Genomic DNA, 16,367 nt, shown 5'->3' on the forward strand with positions numbered 1-16,367 from the left:
GGTAATCAGCCAGAACAATCCACGCCGCCACTGCCATTCTTCCAGCTTATCCACACGACACCGTCTTCCCTCTGCAGCCCCCTCCCCACCCTGCTGTCACACTGTGTGCTCACTAACCCTAACAATTGCTCCATGACGGTTATCACAATTCCCAGCATGCTAAATGGGAAGAGGGGCTTACAGAAATTCAGAGACTCACCCAAGCTAAGGCACAATAGTTCAGGACCCCTCCTAGGTTTGTCAGACCCCCATCAGTGCCCCCTCCCCCCGCCCCACATGTGCCAGTGCAAAGGTAGTGGGCCTGGGGAAACACAAATGTGAGGCTGGGGATGGGGTGTGCCTGGGCTGCTTCCTTCATGCCCTGGGCAGCACTTGTTCCCTTATTCAAGCGGCTCCTACAAAGCTGGCTGTGAACCCTCTTTGAGAAGGTCCTGCCTTCTCCCAGGCCATCTTGCTGGCTGCAGGGACGAAGGTGACTCGACCTTATTTATTAGGGGTCACTAAAACCTGACAGGTTGTAAGTACGTTAAACTTGACATGCATTTCTCTCTCCTCTGGTGGCCAGATCTGGACACAGGAGGCAGACTACATACCTAAGCCATGAGCTACAACCCAGCTGTTCCTGACTTCCATTTTGCTCCCTGTGTATCTAGCTCTGCTGCTGCTGCTGCTAAGTCGCTTCAGTCGTGTCCGACTGTGCAACCCCATAGACGGCAGCCCACCAGGCTCCCCCATCCCTGGGGTTCTCCAGGCAAGAACACTGGAGTGGGTTGCCATTTCCTTCTCCAATGCATGAAAGTGAAAAGTGAAAGTGAAGACGCTCAGTAGTATCCAACTCTTAGTGACCCCATGGACTGCAGCCTACCAGGCTCCTCCGTCCATGGGATTTTCCAGGCAAGAGTACTGGAGTGCGGGTTGGCAAGGTAAGATATGTCAATTCCTTGGGCCCAGGTTTTGATACTAGTATGACCAAAACCCAGCAGAACCACATAATCTATAATCTGCATTAGGAGGGCACTTCTGAGAGTGAGAGGAAACACTGTTAATTGTGCCAGGAGGACAACTCCTAAGTAAACTGGAGTGTATGGTCACCTTAAAAACCTTCCCTGGGTCCTAACACCCTACCTCGATCACACAGAGACTAGAACGCTTAAGGGTCTGCAAGAAGATGGAAATAAAGACAGACCTATTAAAAAGTTCTGCCTATGCCTTCTACTTGGAGTTTTCATAATACCACAATGTTTTATTCATGTAAAGCATTTTATAGTTTACAAAGTACTTTCATGAGCATACTTTGCCTTAATAAGCCTGGGCGGCAGGTAATATGATCAGCATCTTGAGAAGGTCATAGAGCGAGAAGCAGAGAGAGAGCGCAGATCCAGGATCTGGGTGAGCCTGTTCTCACCCACCGTGTCCCTGATTGCCTCCACTCTCACTGAGCCACCAGCTTGTTCTCTGAGCCTAGACCGCCTGGGATAAAGATCCAAAGAAAGGTTTTGGGAGATGGTGGACCGCGTTATAGTGTTGTCTGAATCAAAGTGAACTGCAAAGCCAGGCGTTAGCACTGTGCACACTGGAAAGAGAAATACACGTGTGGTCACTTACTTTCAAAAACCAACCTGGACTAAATGAAACATTGCCCATTCCCAACATGGCTTTCTGAGGAATTTTCTAAGACCCTAAACTTTATACATAATATTAATTGGCAAAAGACCAACCCTCCAGCATTTGAGACAGTGGTTCTTGGTGGGGTGTGGTGGTACTATATAACCTCAAGGGGCCATGTGGGTTGTCATCAGGGCCGAGTGCCCTCCTTTCTCTCTGCCTCCCCTGTAGGTCAGTGAATGCTAGGGCACAGACGACCAAAGGTGCCAGGCCCGAGGGTGGCCCCCAGTCCCCACACGAGCCTACTATCCGTGGCTCTGGTGGTCTCCCGAGGACCAGCCTGCGGTCTCCTGGGGATGATGTCCTGCGAGCTGCTCTCCGGGGCCACAGCTGGCACAGCACCGAGGAGCTCCACGGCTCTGCGCATCTCATTTCAGGGAGACATGACCTGGTTGTGTTCATCTGTAACAGGACGTCTCTAGTCAGAGCAGCATGTTCTGAGCAAGACCACACAGCACACACACGCCGCCTACATGAGACTGAGACAGAACTTTCATGCTGATTGAGTCCTGTCTCTCCCTGGTCTGTTAAACTTGCTTCTTCTTTCAGGTATGCAGATAATTTAGGTCGAAGTGGAATTAGGGGAAGCACAGATAATTCCACTGTGTATAAAATAAATCAAAACATATCACGAAGGACTAACTCAATTCAAACTTCCTGGTTTGACAGAAGAACTGATGTTTCTGAGAAAGAACTCCCCAAACTGTCAAAGACGGGGTGCTTGTGAGGCCATACTCATTGAACTGATTCATTCTGCCAGGAGGATCTGATGAGAATAACATAGAACAAAGTTTTCCCTCCTGATTCTGTGACATGTCTCAGTTTTATCCAAGTCACAAACCTCCCCTGGGCCTCAACTATCTGACTGTACTGTAAGATATGACCTGCCTCACTGGGGTGGCTTTAAATGGGCACTTGTATGTCAAGTGTGTGTAGTGGAATAGGACGTCCTAGAGGCCCAGAGTAAAGCACACCCCTCTCTCCTCGTGGAGATGCATTTCAAAGCACAGAGCATCTTTAATTCTCAGCACAACACTGAAGAATTCTTTTGCAATTAGTAATGAACAGCAGTCCACAGGAGGAACGAATCACTGACACCTTTAATATTAATGTTCGAAGAGTGAAGTGCATCAGTGACCATGCATGGATGGGACTGCTGCGATGCGGGAGACAGGGCACCACTGCGTCTGTGACACCCAGAAAGGAGTCAGAGTTCAGGGAAGAAATGCAGATAGAAAAAAAGACTTTGCTGTTTTCTTATTTTAGGAAAGGAAACATCATCCAGAAAGACAGGAAAAGGAGACTTGAATAGAGCTGGGGAAGACTGGGAAATTAAGGAAGAAATGTTTTAACAGAACCAAACCTTCTGGGAGACCTGTAGGTAGAGTGAAATGAAATGACAGAACCCTAACTACTGGCGGTGAATCTCTCAGTTATTGTGTTTTTGTTTCCTTTTGTTTTTAGGTTCACTGATATGTCAGAGGCTGGGCCAAAATAGCCTCTTTCCTTCATGAGAACATCACCATAACTCTGCTTAAAATGGGTATTCCCCTTCCTTCCCTGCTGCAGGCCAAAGTAATGTGATGACTCAAAGGCTTAAATAAAAAGAGGAATGGGCCCGCCCTTAGCCGTGACTGCCCAAGGACAGCTTTCTGTTGGTAAGAAACTAATGCCACCATTTGATCAGAGTAAGTTGTGATGCTGTTAGAGGATCAGACAATGGATGAGACTTCCTGGGGAAGACTGAGAAGCCCACCAGTGGCCATGCTATTGTTCTGGATGAGATAACTTCACGAGGGCCGCATCCTCACCACTGTACCAGATCAGGAAGGCACATGCGTAATACACATGCAAGACCAGTAAGACCAAAAAAGAAATAATACACCAATCAGAAAACGACTCTTTATAAACAAGTATGGGGTCTAAACTATCCCTTATAACTGTGTGCACTCATTCTGCAAGAAATCAGGTGATTCACTTCTGTGTAACTTGCAGGGACCACCGCCAGAACTTCCAGGTCTGCTTGAGGGACCTCCTCCAGGCTGCTGTGTTTAGAACTCTCGGCATCACAGTGATGGCAGCGCTCACAGTTCTCCACACATCCATGAGCTATATCAACTCCAGCTGTAAACAGGAACAACACATTTAGGAAGGGAGCAGACCAGCTTCAGAGCACTGCTTCTCTGGGGAGGGGACCATAAGCAACAATGGTTCTCCTCACTGGTGACATGCACGGACTTGCACACTTACTCACCACTAACTATTTTAGGGGGTTTCCCGGTTGGCTCAGTGGTAAAGAACCTGCCTGCCAATGCAGGAGACATGTATTTGATCCCTGGGTTGGGAAGATCCCTTGGAGAAGGAAATGGCAATCCACTCCAGAATTCTTGCCTGAGAAATTCCATGGACAGAGGAGCCTGGAGGCCTATAGTTCATGAGATTGCAAACAGTCACACACGACTGAGTGACTAGACAGCAAACAAACAATAAACTATTTCAGGAGCTAAATTCGAAGCACCTCTTTTTATTTCAATATTAAGAACTTCTCCACAAAAAGCTGAAAGTTTTTACTGGACTGCGGTCATGTGAGGCTTAAAGGCAGGAAGTCCCCACACATGAAAGATGGATATAAGAGCCAACACTCGACCCAGCCTTCCAGGCATCCAGACATGGTGTGATAAGGTCCAGAAATCCCCAAATGCCCATCAGTCTATTTTGTTTACATTAAGCCCATTGAGAACATTTAAGAATGAGGCTTTTTAAATGCTGTTTTTATTTGTCAAACCACACAGATTGCACACTGTATTGCTTATTTTGGTGGAGAGCAATTTCAGTAAATTATGACATTTTGCTGCTAAAGGAACAGCCTTCCCAGCTCTTTTTCAGTCCTTCAAGGAGAGGATTAAACTGAATGAACAATAAATTTAAAGAACCAAAGAGCACAGGACTGTCTATTATGAAATTACTTATCTGATTACATTTATAATGGTGATAAATAATAATAGTGTTGAGAGCTACTGGTGTGTCAGAAACTAAAACACAAATAAGTCCATGATAAGCAGGCTTGGTGGCTGTATTTACAGCTCAGCCAAGTTTAAGTAGGAGAACACCCGGTATACATTAAAAGTACTTACCAAGTCGTCCACGTCCCCACCCTCCTCAAAGGCGGCCGCTGAGTCTGCATTTGCATTTTCTTTGGGGGCCAGAAACTGTGAACAGAAAGTCAGGGATGATACCACAAGCACAGTTTTGCCTCCTTTGATGGAGGAACACATGCAAATGGCCCCAAAGAAGCACCATCTTGATGTACGCCCCTTCCTTTGGTTCTGGATGAGAGGACCCCTGTGAGGTTGAACAGTCCACTAACTAGTCACGGAGAAAGTTCCTGGGAAGAGGGAGGAGACGATGTGGCTCTCCAAGGCAGCGAGCATGTGGAGGGGCCTGCATCAGGCCCCGAGGACACCAGGTATCCCCATTTCTGCTTCCACAGCGGGTATATGGGCTCATTAGGGTCAAGAAAAGAACCAAACACCCCAAACTAGTATGACTCAGTCTCTCTTTTTTTTTTAACAAAAGCAAACTTTACTGAGGTGTAATTGGCATACAATAAATCTCAGTCTCTTTTGAAGGGAGCATTAAGGGTCAAGTGTCTGGACTTAAAAGATTATAAGCATCTACTCAATTCCACTGAGGACAAAAGAGGTAAAAGGAAGGACTTCTTCTAGGAGATGTGAAACACAAAAATGGGTGGGTTTGTTCAATTCTTTTTCTGGCAATCTTTAAATGTGTGTTATAAATTGTTTGAAAACAGGAAGGTGGATGAGAACACTTCCAGTGTACGCTTCTGTTTAGCATCAGTATTCTAGACCTGGAACTTCTACAAGGCAGATATGCAGAAAATCAAAGGGCCCTGAACTGAAGTCTGCAAGGATCGAGGAATGCAACTCAGATTTTCAAAAGGGAGTGAGTGCCCATGAAGACTATCTGAACATTCTTGCCCTCCAAAGACAGCAGTGGGGACTCTTATCCTTCAAGGCGTGTGATAACTGAATCGAAGATCTAGGTTTTATCAATTTCTTGTCCATCCTAACACCAGAGCTGATCTTCTTGTAGGATAAGTACTTAGCATGGTGGCAGAGACCAGTCTGTAGGAGGGAGGGTTTTTAAAAGGGGAGGTGGAAGTGTGGTAGGCCTCTCCCAGTTAGCATCCCTCAGGGTGGGTGTGCATGGAGCTGGTGGGCGGTAAACAAGCCTTCCAGCCCACTTCACTCCTGTGGTAGCTCCACCCAAGCGGGAAAGGTGTGTTCATGTATACACTTTCTTGACATGAAAGCAGAGCAAGAACTGCTTTCCCTGTATTTTCTGTAATTTTTATGGTACTGTGGACACAATCAGGGCCTCTGAAACCTAAGAATTATACATAGATTAAAAGGTCAGGAAGCAACAGTTAGAACTGGACATGGAACAACAGACTGGTTCCAAATAGGAAAAGGAGTACGTCAAGGCTGTACATTGTCACCGTGCTTATTTAACTTATATGCAGAGTACATCATGAGAAACGCTGGGCTGGAAGAAGCACAAGCTGGAATCAAGACTGCCGGGAGAAATATCAATAACCTCAGATATGTAGATAATACCACCCTTATGGCAGAAAGTGAAGAGGAACTAAAAAGCCTCTTGATGAAAGTGAAAGAGGAGAGTGAAAAAGTTGGCTTAAAGCTCAACATTCAGAAAACGAAGATCATGGCATCCAGTCCCATCACTTCGTGGGAAATAGATGAGGAAACAGTGGCTGACTTTATTTTTCTGGGCTCCAAAATCACTGCAGATGGTGATTGCAGCCATGAAATTAAAAGACGCTTACTCCTTGGAAGGAAAGTTATGACCAACCTAGACAGCATATTAAAAAGCAGAGACATTACTTTGCCAACAAAGGTCCATCTAGTCAAGGCTATGGTTTTTCCTGTGGTCATGTATGGATGTGAGAGTTGGACTGTGAAGAAGGCTGAGCGCCGAAGAATTGATGCTTTTGCACTGTGGTGTTGGAGAAGACTCTTGAGAGTCCCTTGGACTGCAAGGAGATCCAACCAGTCCATTCTGAAGGAGATCAGTCCTGGGTGTTCATTGGAAGGACTGATACTGAAGCTGAAACTCCAATACTTTGGTCACCTCATGCAAAGAGTTGACTCACTGGAAAAGACCCCACTGTTGGGCGTACACACTGAGGAAACCAGAATTGAAAGAGACACGTGTACCCCAATGTTCATCGCAGCACTGTTTATAATAGCCAGGACATGGAAGCAACCTAGATGTCCATCAGCAGATGAATGGATAAGAAAGCTATGGTACATATACACAAAGGAGTATTACTCAGCCATTAAAAAGAATACATTTGAATCAGTTCTAATGAGGTGGATGAAACTGGAGCCTATTATACAGAGTGAAGAAAGCCAGAAAGAAAAACACCAATACAGTATACTAACACATATATATGGAATTTAGAAAGATGGTAACAATAACCCTATATACGAGACAGCAAAAGAGACACTGATGTATAGAACAGTCTTTTGGACTCTGTGGGAGAGGGAGAGGGTGGGATGATTTGGGAGAATGGCACTGAAATATGTATAATATCACATATGAAACGAGTCACCAGTCTGGGTTCGATGCACGATACTGGATGCTTGGGGCTGGTGCACTGGGACGACCCAGAGGGATGGTATGGGGAGGGAGGAGGGTTCAGGATGGGGAACACGTGTATACCTGTGGCGGATTCATTTAGATATTTGGCAAAACCAATACAATATTGTAAAGTTTAAAAATAAAATTAAAAAAAAAAAAAAAAAGACCCTGATGTTGGGAGGGATTGGGGGCAGGAGGGGAAGGGGACGACAGAGGATGAGATGGCTGGATGGCATCACTGACTCGATGGACATGAGTTTGGATAAACTCTGGGAGTTGGTGATGGACAGGGAGGCCTGGCGTGCTGCGATTCATGGGGTCGCAGAGAGTTGGACACAACTAAGCGTCTAAACTGAACTGAACTGATATCTCCTTACACCACAGACCAAAGCCACAGTTAAAATACAAGGCTGTATACAACAAGTCTCAGGAAGCAAGCTCTGTGTGTCCTTTAATTCCTTGTGTACTGAAACTTACTCACGTGGGTAAGAAGGGCAAGAGGAAGGCAGCACGTGCAGAGTTGGGCGAGGCTGCGTTAGTGCCGGGATGTGGCTATGACAGTCTGTTTTTGACTCATCCTCCCTCCTGGACTTTTTCCCCCTCAGTCAAAACCACCTCATCAATCACTGACTTCAATTCTGATTGAGAGATTAAGGAGTTCACTTTTCTCTAAGGACATGTATATACCTTTCTATAGCCCTTTGCTGACTATGAACTGGACTGTGGTCAGTGCTGGAAATCAATCTGTGGTTTAGGAGACAGAAGACGCTAGCAGTGGAGGCACAGCCTGGAACAGAACAGAACTGATTCATATCATCAATTCTACTTATTTATTCGGGTTGATTATAAATAAAGATACCTGAGAGCCACATAGAGATAAATGAGTCAGCAATCCACATGTGCATCTGCAGCTGGTTTACATCTAAAGGTCAGACTCTGCTCCTGGATTCCCAAATTAATCTTTATTTATGATTCTAATTATCTTCAATATTAAAAACGTTATGGGGAGGGAGGAGGGAGGAGGGTTCAGGATGGGGAACACATGTATACCTGTGGTGGATTCATTTTGATATTTGGCAAAACTAATACAATTATGTAAAGTTTAAAAATAAAATTAAAAAAAAAACAAAAACAAAGAGCGATTTTTATTTTGCTCCTCTCCTACTATCATTAACCCCCAGGTGATCTTCCCTACATCAAGAACATCAGCCTGAAAGATAAAGACGTATCCTTTAGGTGAGAAAAGAATAAAAAAGAAGAGCTGTGTCTTACCAGAAGCCTCTGGGGGCTACAAGTGACTGGTACCTTCAAACACAAACTCTGTGGTCTTAATCGTTTTGTAGTCTGCTATATCTTGTATTACCCCCTTAGAAACCTGACCCATAGTAGGTACGCACTGATGAATCTTGGAGAAGGAAATGGCAACCCACTCCAGTCTTCTTGCCTGGAGAATCCCATGGGCAGAGGAGCCTGGCAGGCTACAGTTCATGGGAACACAAGAGTCGGACACGACTTAGTGACTAAACCATTGATGAATCTAGAAAATCCCTAATGCTTTTTGGCACACAGTCTCTAAAAGCTCCAATTCCTATTCCCATCCCACCTGCAAAGCCCCTTTCACACTGCAATTACAGGATAAATTCAGATAGGACTGTCTGCACAATATGACCATAGTATATACCATTAAACATAAATGACACGTCTCTGAGATGAGGCCAAATTCCAGGAAGAAAGGAACGGCGGCAAATAAACTCTCCTTTCCATCAAGTGCTAAACATCTGGAGCTGATTTCCTGACAGATCTACTTTACATTACTACTTAAGCAATTTACAGCTAAGAGCAGGCTGCCATCCATTATCCTTCCCACAGCCCCAGGCAAAGCTGATCTCTTACACTTATCACTCCTCACCATCAGAGTTTTTAACTACAAGTAATTTCCAGGCTGTGCATGACAGGGAAGCTAGAGATACAGCAGAGAATTCAACGACTGGCCTGTTTTCTCAATAAAAGCAACAGATTCTCTGAATGCAGCCACAAGCGGCAAGAGTCAACACTTGACTTTTCTTATGTTCTTTCTCTCTGCAATATGCTGAAAAAAGAGGACAAATAGGAAAAAAAAAACACTTGTGTGACACAGTCCTCCATCCTCATCATGTATTTGCGGTTACCAAGAAAGAAACTTCTTACTTGGAGATCTTTATGAGATGGATAAACCACTACTTCTCAGGTACACTGAAATACAATCCACAAGCAGAGAAACTGCATCAATCACTTCTACACAGAAGCTTCCAGTCCTATTCCTCCATAAGACTAAAAACTAAAAATCAGCTTGTCCTAAGGCCCTTGCTGCTGCTGCTGCTGCTAAGTCGCTTCAGTCGTGTCCGACTCTGTGCGACCACATAGAAGGCCTTTAGCAATCCCCAAATTGAAAACACATGGCTTCCATCGGGTTGATTCCAACACCAAGGTCTAGATATACAATAGCATCACAAAGAATGAAAATCTGTTTGCATGTATTTTGTTTAAAATGACACATACTTAGGTTTCATTAATGCTATTTTCATGCTTTATAGGGAATACAGTTCAGGAGAGAAATCTGCAAACCAGTGTGGGGGAAAAGAACCATATAATAGAGGCACTGTCTGTTCCCAGTAACCCTGGGTAAGCCACTTGACCTTTCTATAACTGCTGCTGCTGCTGCCAAGTTGCTTCAGTCGTGTCCGACTCTGTGCGACCCCATAGACAGCAACCCACCAGGCTCCCCCGTCCCTGGGACTCTCCAGGCAAGAACACTGGAGTGGGTTGCCATTTCCTTCTCCAATGCATGAAAGTGAAAAGTGAAAGTGAAGTCGCTCAGTCGTGTCCGACTCTTAGCGACCCCATGGACTGAGTACTGGAGTGGGTTGCCATTCCCTTCTCCGTCTATACTAGCTCTCCTCAAAAATAAAATAGGAATACTACTACTGACCTCATTTATCTCTTGGAGTTGCACTGCTTCTCAGATGAAATAAAAGATACAAAAAAATGCCTTGTGGAATTGTAGATTTTATGTTCCAATTCCTAGGAATACACTCAATATATGTTTACCAAATGACATACACAAGAATACCCGTAGCATTTTTATTCCCAGTTGCCAGTGTTTAGAAACAACCAATGTCCGTCATTAGGAGAATGGATGAAAAAATTGTGGTATAACCACAAAAGAGAATACTACATAGCTGTAATAAAGAATGAACAACTTTAACATCATGGATGAGTCATAAAAGGCACAATTCCAATTATATGAAGGTTGGGCTAGGCAAACTACTCTCAAGTGACAGATGTCAGAATACTGGGCAGGGTATCAGGGATCCTTCTGAGGTTTTGGAAATGCTCTGTATTTTTATCTGGGCAGTGGGCACCCAGATATATGACTACGTAAGAATTTAGCAGTGTTCATATTTGAGATTTGTGCTTTTACTGTATGTTCTAGCTCAATAAAAAATTTATTTTTTTTTCAATAAAAAATTTAAAATCATATCTTAAAAATATCAAGCTCTAAACAAATATAAAGTAACAATGTGACCTTTTAACTACTGCTTTTCTTGGACTAACATATAGAACTTCACTAGGGATTTAAGGCAGAAAAGGAAGACAAGAACAAAGGAAAATGTCATGGGGTCCAACAGGGGCCAGCAGTCAGAGACAACTGTTCTCAAGAAATGATCCTTAATTCTAATCTTATAATCTTTCACAATGCTTTGGGGATCTTTTTTGGAAGAGGCAGCATGAGAATCTTTTATGTACACGTGGCTGGTGGCATTCTATGGTGGAGGCATAAAAACGCATAGAGTCCAGAGTCTGGACTCTAACCAATTCTGCTGGCCATGAACTTGTGACACTGAGAAAGTCAACTTCACCTCTCTAGACTGCCTCTGGAAAATGACCAGATCACTAAGCTTTGAGCATCTATGAAGCTAAGATGGAAAAATCAATAAACGTCAACAGCAATACAGAAGGCCAGATTAGGCAACTATAAGGAAAACAAGTGCTAACATGATGCCTTTTCCCCCATAAGAGTTTGTATCAAATGATTATTTAGACAAATCTCAACCTTGGAATCCTGTGAAACACAATATTCCAAAGCCACGGGAATAAATTCTCTTTCCTCTCTGTGCTCTTAATATGGAGTAAAAAGAATGGAGGGCTGGGGCTCAGTCCTACCACTGGATTCCTGGCCAGTGGCACTGCGAGACTGTAAGCACATGGTTTTATGTCTCAGCCCTAAGTTTCTTCATGTGTATATATAAAATAAGGAGTTTGGACCAGATCAGGATTTTTCAGGTTCTGTTCCCTGAGGGCTCTTCTAAGTTCTCAGAGCATGGGTAACCCCAAATTTCCACTCCCACTATCCATCAAGGGAGAAGTATCACCCTTCTGTGTTTTATGTATCAGGCTTCCTTTTAAGCTTTCAGTTTTAAAAATAAAAACTCAGCTAGATCATCATTAGGATTCCTTCCAGCTGAATAAAATTCTATACAACTTAAGCCAATATCCTCTGCCTTAGTTAAGAATCTGACTTGTTTAATCCTTTTAGCCCAGGGCTTCCCATCATTCTTTGTTGTCAGGGGCTCTACCTACTAGGAGTCAGTGGCATGCCCCCTGCTGTAACCACCTGGAATGTCTCTGGACAATGCTAATATCTCCTGGGGTATAAAATCACTCCTGGCTGAGAACCACTGTTTTAACCCTAACACAGGTTAGTAGGAAAAAATTAAAAAAAAATTTTTTTTATAAAGATGACAAACTTTGAATGAAGAATCAGCCTTTCTTGACCTTTTACAAGTCCAGGTCTCTCATGGACCACGGATGGTTCCCTGGTCCTGGACTGTGATGCTCCTGGAATGTGGCAGGATAAACAGGCACAACTCCTACCCACCACAGAGCCAAGCCCTGTGAATGAGATGACAAAGCGTGCACAGGAGCTACAAAGTCCTCTCCATGTTGTCGCCAATGGCAAGACTTCATCTTTTTATGGCTGAGTAGTATTCCGTGGGGTATGTATACCACGTCTTCTTTACTCATTCATCATCAATGGACACTTAGGTGTTTGTTTTTTTTCCAATCTTTGTTATCATAAATAATGCTGTGGTGAACACCAAGGTGTATATATCTTTTTGAAATATGGTCCTTGAGAGGATTATGCTAAGTGAAATAAGTCAGATGAAGAAAGATAAACAATGTACGATTTCACCAAAACCAGAACAAATGAACAAACCAAATGAAACAAAAACAAACCCATAGATACAGAGAACAGACTAGTAGTTACCAGAAGGGAAGGCATGACGGGAGGGTGAAATGGGTAAAGACGGTCAACTGTATGGGATGAATGGAAATCAAACTTTTGGTGGTGAGCGTGTAGTGTACACAGAAGTTGAACTATAATGCTGTACACAGAAATTTACTAATGGTATAAAGCAATGTGAACTCAATAAAAAGAAACAAAATAAAACTGGAGGAAAAATACATATACAAACATCAAACATTAATGGCATGTCTAACTAACTACCAGAAAACAGAAAAAGTGAAAGAATTCACGAGTGGAAAACAGGAGTTATATTTATATCTAGGCTTCAAAATCAAACAGAGGTATCAGTTAGCGAAAGGAAAAGTGACTGTCTAAGCTTATGTCAAGGCTATGGTTTTTCCTGTGGTCATGTATGGATGTGAGAGTTGGACTGTGAAGAAGGCTGAGCACCGAAGAATTGATGCTTTTGAACTGTGATGCTGGAGAAGACTCTTGAGAGTCCCTTGGACTGCAAGGAGATCCAATCAGTCCATTCTGAAGGAGCTCAGCCCTGGGATTTCTTTGGAAGGAAAAATGCTAAAGCTGAAACTCCAACACTTTGGCCACCTCATGCGAAGAGTTGACTCATTGGAAAAGACTCTGATGCTGGGAGGGATTGGGGGCAGGAGGAAAAGGGGACGACAGAGGATGAGATGGCTGGATGGCATCACTGACTCGATGGACATAGGTCTGGGTGAACTCCAGGAGTTGGTGATGGACAGGGAGGCCTGGCGTGCTGTGATTCATGGGGTCGCAAAGAGTCAGACACGACTGAGTGACTGAACTGAACTGAACTGAAGCTTATGTCATGAGAGAACTTTCTAATTCTACAGCAAGAATGACTTACCTATATTCTCAAAGAACCATAAAATCCACACATTTCTAGAATATATCAGAGGGAAACAGCTGTCCTTAAGATGGGCAAGTGTAAAGTCATGATTTAATTTTCATTTAAAATGGGCATCCCTGAATAATAACTCCTTTCAAATCATCATTTAACAGCAATAATGTGACAGTGTGCCAACTTTAAATAACATGGTCAATATCCTGAAATAATTTTAATGGACTATGAGGATTATTCTTCAATGTCTGAATACAGCCAAATTTCTGTAATTGATTCTTTGGGAAGTGACCAAACATAACAGTTGCTTTGAAGAAAATGTAAATGAGTATTTTATTGTGTGGTCAAAACTGATTATACTTCCATAACTTGGCTAAGAGAAAAAGCTGAAGCATGTCTCTCCTATTAAAACCACAAGGAATCAACTTCCTTGAGCCAGAATTGTACTAATTCTCCCCATTATCATCCGTATGTACCTTCTCTCTTCCATAATTCCCTCCAAAAATCAACAGGTGCCATTAAAAATTAAAAAAATTTTTTTTAACATAGAGGACTAAGTTTTTATTCTGGAAAAAAAAAAGGGGGGGCTCCTGTGATACCGAAGCAGACACAAAAGCATAATCTTACAGGTCAGACATGACACAGTGTGTGCCGAGAGTCAGTCACAACAGCAAGCTTCACTCTGCTATGTTGACCAGGCTTTCTCTCTGTTCAAACACAGTGATGTTTTCGGACTTATCTTAACCAACTGAAATCAGTTCTGTTGATATTAGAATCATGTAAGGACACCCACCCGTATCTAGTCTTCACTGAAATTCTTCTCTGCAGCTTCATTACCAGACATTAAAATTCCTGATGGTTATGCTCTGTGCTCTTTAATTCCAAAGGTGATTACATTTGCAACAAAGACTAAGGCCCAGACACACTCGCAGGAAGCACATTATCCCTTCTTAGCTTTCTTCCTTTTCTCGTGTTCTGGCCTCACTCAACTCTGACACCTTCGGTTAAGAGGTATTGCTTAGGGGAAAAGACTGCCTTTTCAGGTCAGGGCTTTCCGCTTCTTCCCAAAACTGTAACGTACTCAGCTCTCAGCTGGATGACAGATTTTTTTGAATGCAATAATGATTAAAATGAAACTATCTGCCTTATTTTACCTGTTTACCAAAAGCTGATTGATAAGCCTTCACTCTACATGATTTTACGTGTCACCTTAACTCTTCTATGGTGCCCAGCTGTTATGGCAAACACTAGATGTTGCTGTGAAGGTACATTATGAATGTGACTAACATTTACAATCAGCTGACTAAGTAAAGAAGGTTACCCTCAATAATGTTGGTAAGCCTGATCCAATCAGTTGAAGGAATTATGCCCCTGGAATGTAATACAGAAATCCTGCCTTAATTTCCAGCTTGCTGGCCTGCTCTATATATTCCACATTTGCCAGCCCCTACAACTGTGTGAGCCAGTTCCTTAAAATGAATCAATCCCCCCTCCACACCCTCCCCCCACACAGTATTGGTTCTCTCTGCAGAGCCCTGAATGACACAACCTAGTTCCAGGGGGAAGTATTATCATGCCATTGCATAAAATAATAAATCCAGTTAAAGGGCACTCTGAAGCCCACAGTACTCAGTCTTGACTGTGGCAGCAGTGGGTACAGACATCACAGAACTTTCTCTGAGACAACCGTCAGCATCTTGAAGAATGCTTTTTAAATTCTGAGATCTTACTTCCTGAGAGCAGGGGCCATATCTGTTCTTTAACAAAATGCTTTTGCCAGGCAGAGTGCTTAATAAAAAGTCTTGTATATTCTAATTTCTTTGCCAAACAATATCATGTTTTTTTGCCAAATGTGTTTTCTGAACTGAAAATTCAAGATTTTTAAACTTTGGCCTGTGTTTAGCCCATAGATGAACATCTCTGGCCTTGTTTCCACTATTCCCTTAGATTCCTGTTCATGAGTCCCTGACCAAGCTCTCCCTTACCCGGCAGTTAATTTTTGAGTCTCCAATGCTTCCTTCTGCTACTCTGTAAGCAACTGAGTCTCTAGAGGGCGGGGGTGCTGTTTTATCGTTCAGTACAGTGCCCAGCAAACATACTGTAGCCCAGCAAACATAACTGACGGCTGCCATGTGTTGTACTAGCAAGGCTGGGTCAACCACCGACTGTAAATAACACTGGATGTTATGAACCATATACTTCTGAGCTACTCAATTTAATTTCATTGAAATTTCATCACAAATATGCAGTATAATGAAGAAGAACTGAGCTGAACAGCTGTATGTTTTTGACTCACAACTGAATCAGATGTAATGCTCATCCTCCACACAGGAAGACACCAAGTATGTTGACCATTTGCATCAATATGAAGTCTTTTTTTGTTGTTAAAAATAACCTGGTGACTAATGTGTGGCCTGGGTGGGGATCACTGGGCTAGATGGATTTCCTAGCCTTAACCAGGGTCTACTATGGATCACAAACTCTAGAGGTACTGAAGTGCAACCGTAGGTGAGTTCTAGAAACATTATCGTAGTTTATGGCAAACTGAATGAGATTACAATTTCTCCTATGAGGATGCTGCAGCTGAAGCAATTTGCCTGTTGGTTGAGTAAAGAACGGTACAGTAATCTAGTTACCCCTAGAATTTTACTTCTTCAAGGAAGAATGAGCACCAAGAAAATAATCTCCACCACAATAATTCATCTAAAGCCAGGGTGTTAGCCCGCAATACCTTTTTGGCTTCCTCAGTGGTGACAGAGCTTCCAGGGGCGTCATCTTTGGTGATCAGAGTAACTCCATCTATAAAGTAATTCACAGAGGAAAATTCAAGTACAGAGACTCAAGCCCAATCCC

At 43.2% G+C, this 16,367-nt stretch overlaps 1 protein-coding gene across 2 annotated transcripts in view; it reads right to left on the bottom strand.

The window, feature by feature from the left end:
• Nucleotides 1-3,553: 3,553 nt before the first annotated feature.
• The window catches only part of XRCC5 (X-ray repair cross complementing 5), an 86,681-nt gene continuing 73,867 nt past the window's right edge, over nucleotides 3,554-16,367 (bottom strand). For both annotated transcript variants that reach the window (XM_005896176.3, XM_070386961.1), the window contains exons 19-21: nucleotides 16,246-16,313; nucleotides 4,800-4,874; nucleotides 3,554-3,789 (exon numbers count right to left, since the gene is read on the bottom strand). In XM_005896176.3, coding sequence (XP_005896238.2) covers nucleotides 3,775-3,789; nucleotides 4,800-4,874; nucleotides 16,246-16,313 — 158 coding nt within the window. In that variant the 3' untranslated portion in view covers nucleotides 3,554-3,774. The remainder of the gene's footprint in view (nucleotides 3,790-4,799; nucleotides 4,875-16,245; nucleotides 16,314-16,367) is intronic.

This window comes from Bos mutus, chromosome 2 (genome assembly GCF_027580195.1).
Source record: "Bos mutus isolate GX-2022 chromosome 2, NWIPB_WYAK_1.1, whole genome shotgun sequence".
Classification (NCBI taxonomy): domain Eukaryota; kingdom Metazoa; phylum Chordata; class Mammalia; order Artiodactyla; family Bovidae; genus Bos; species Bos mutus.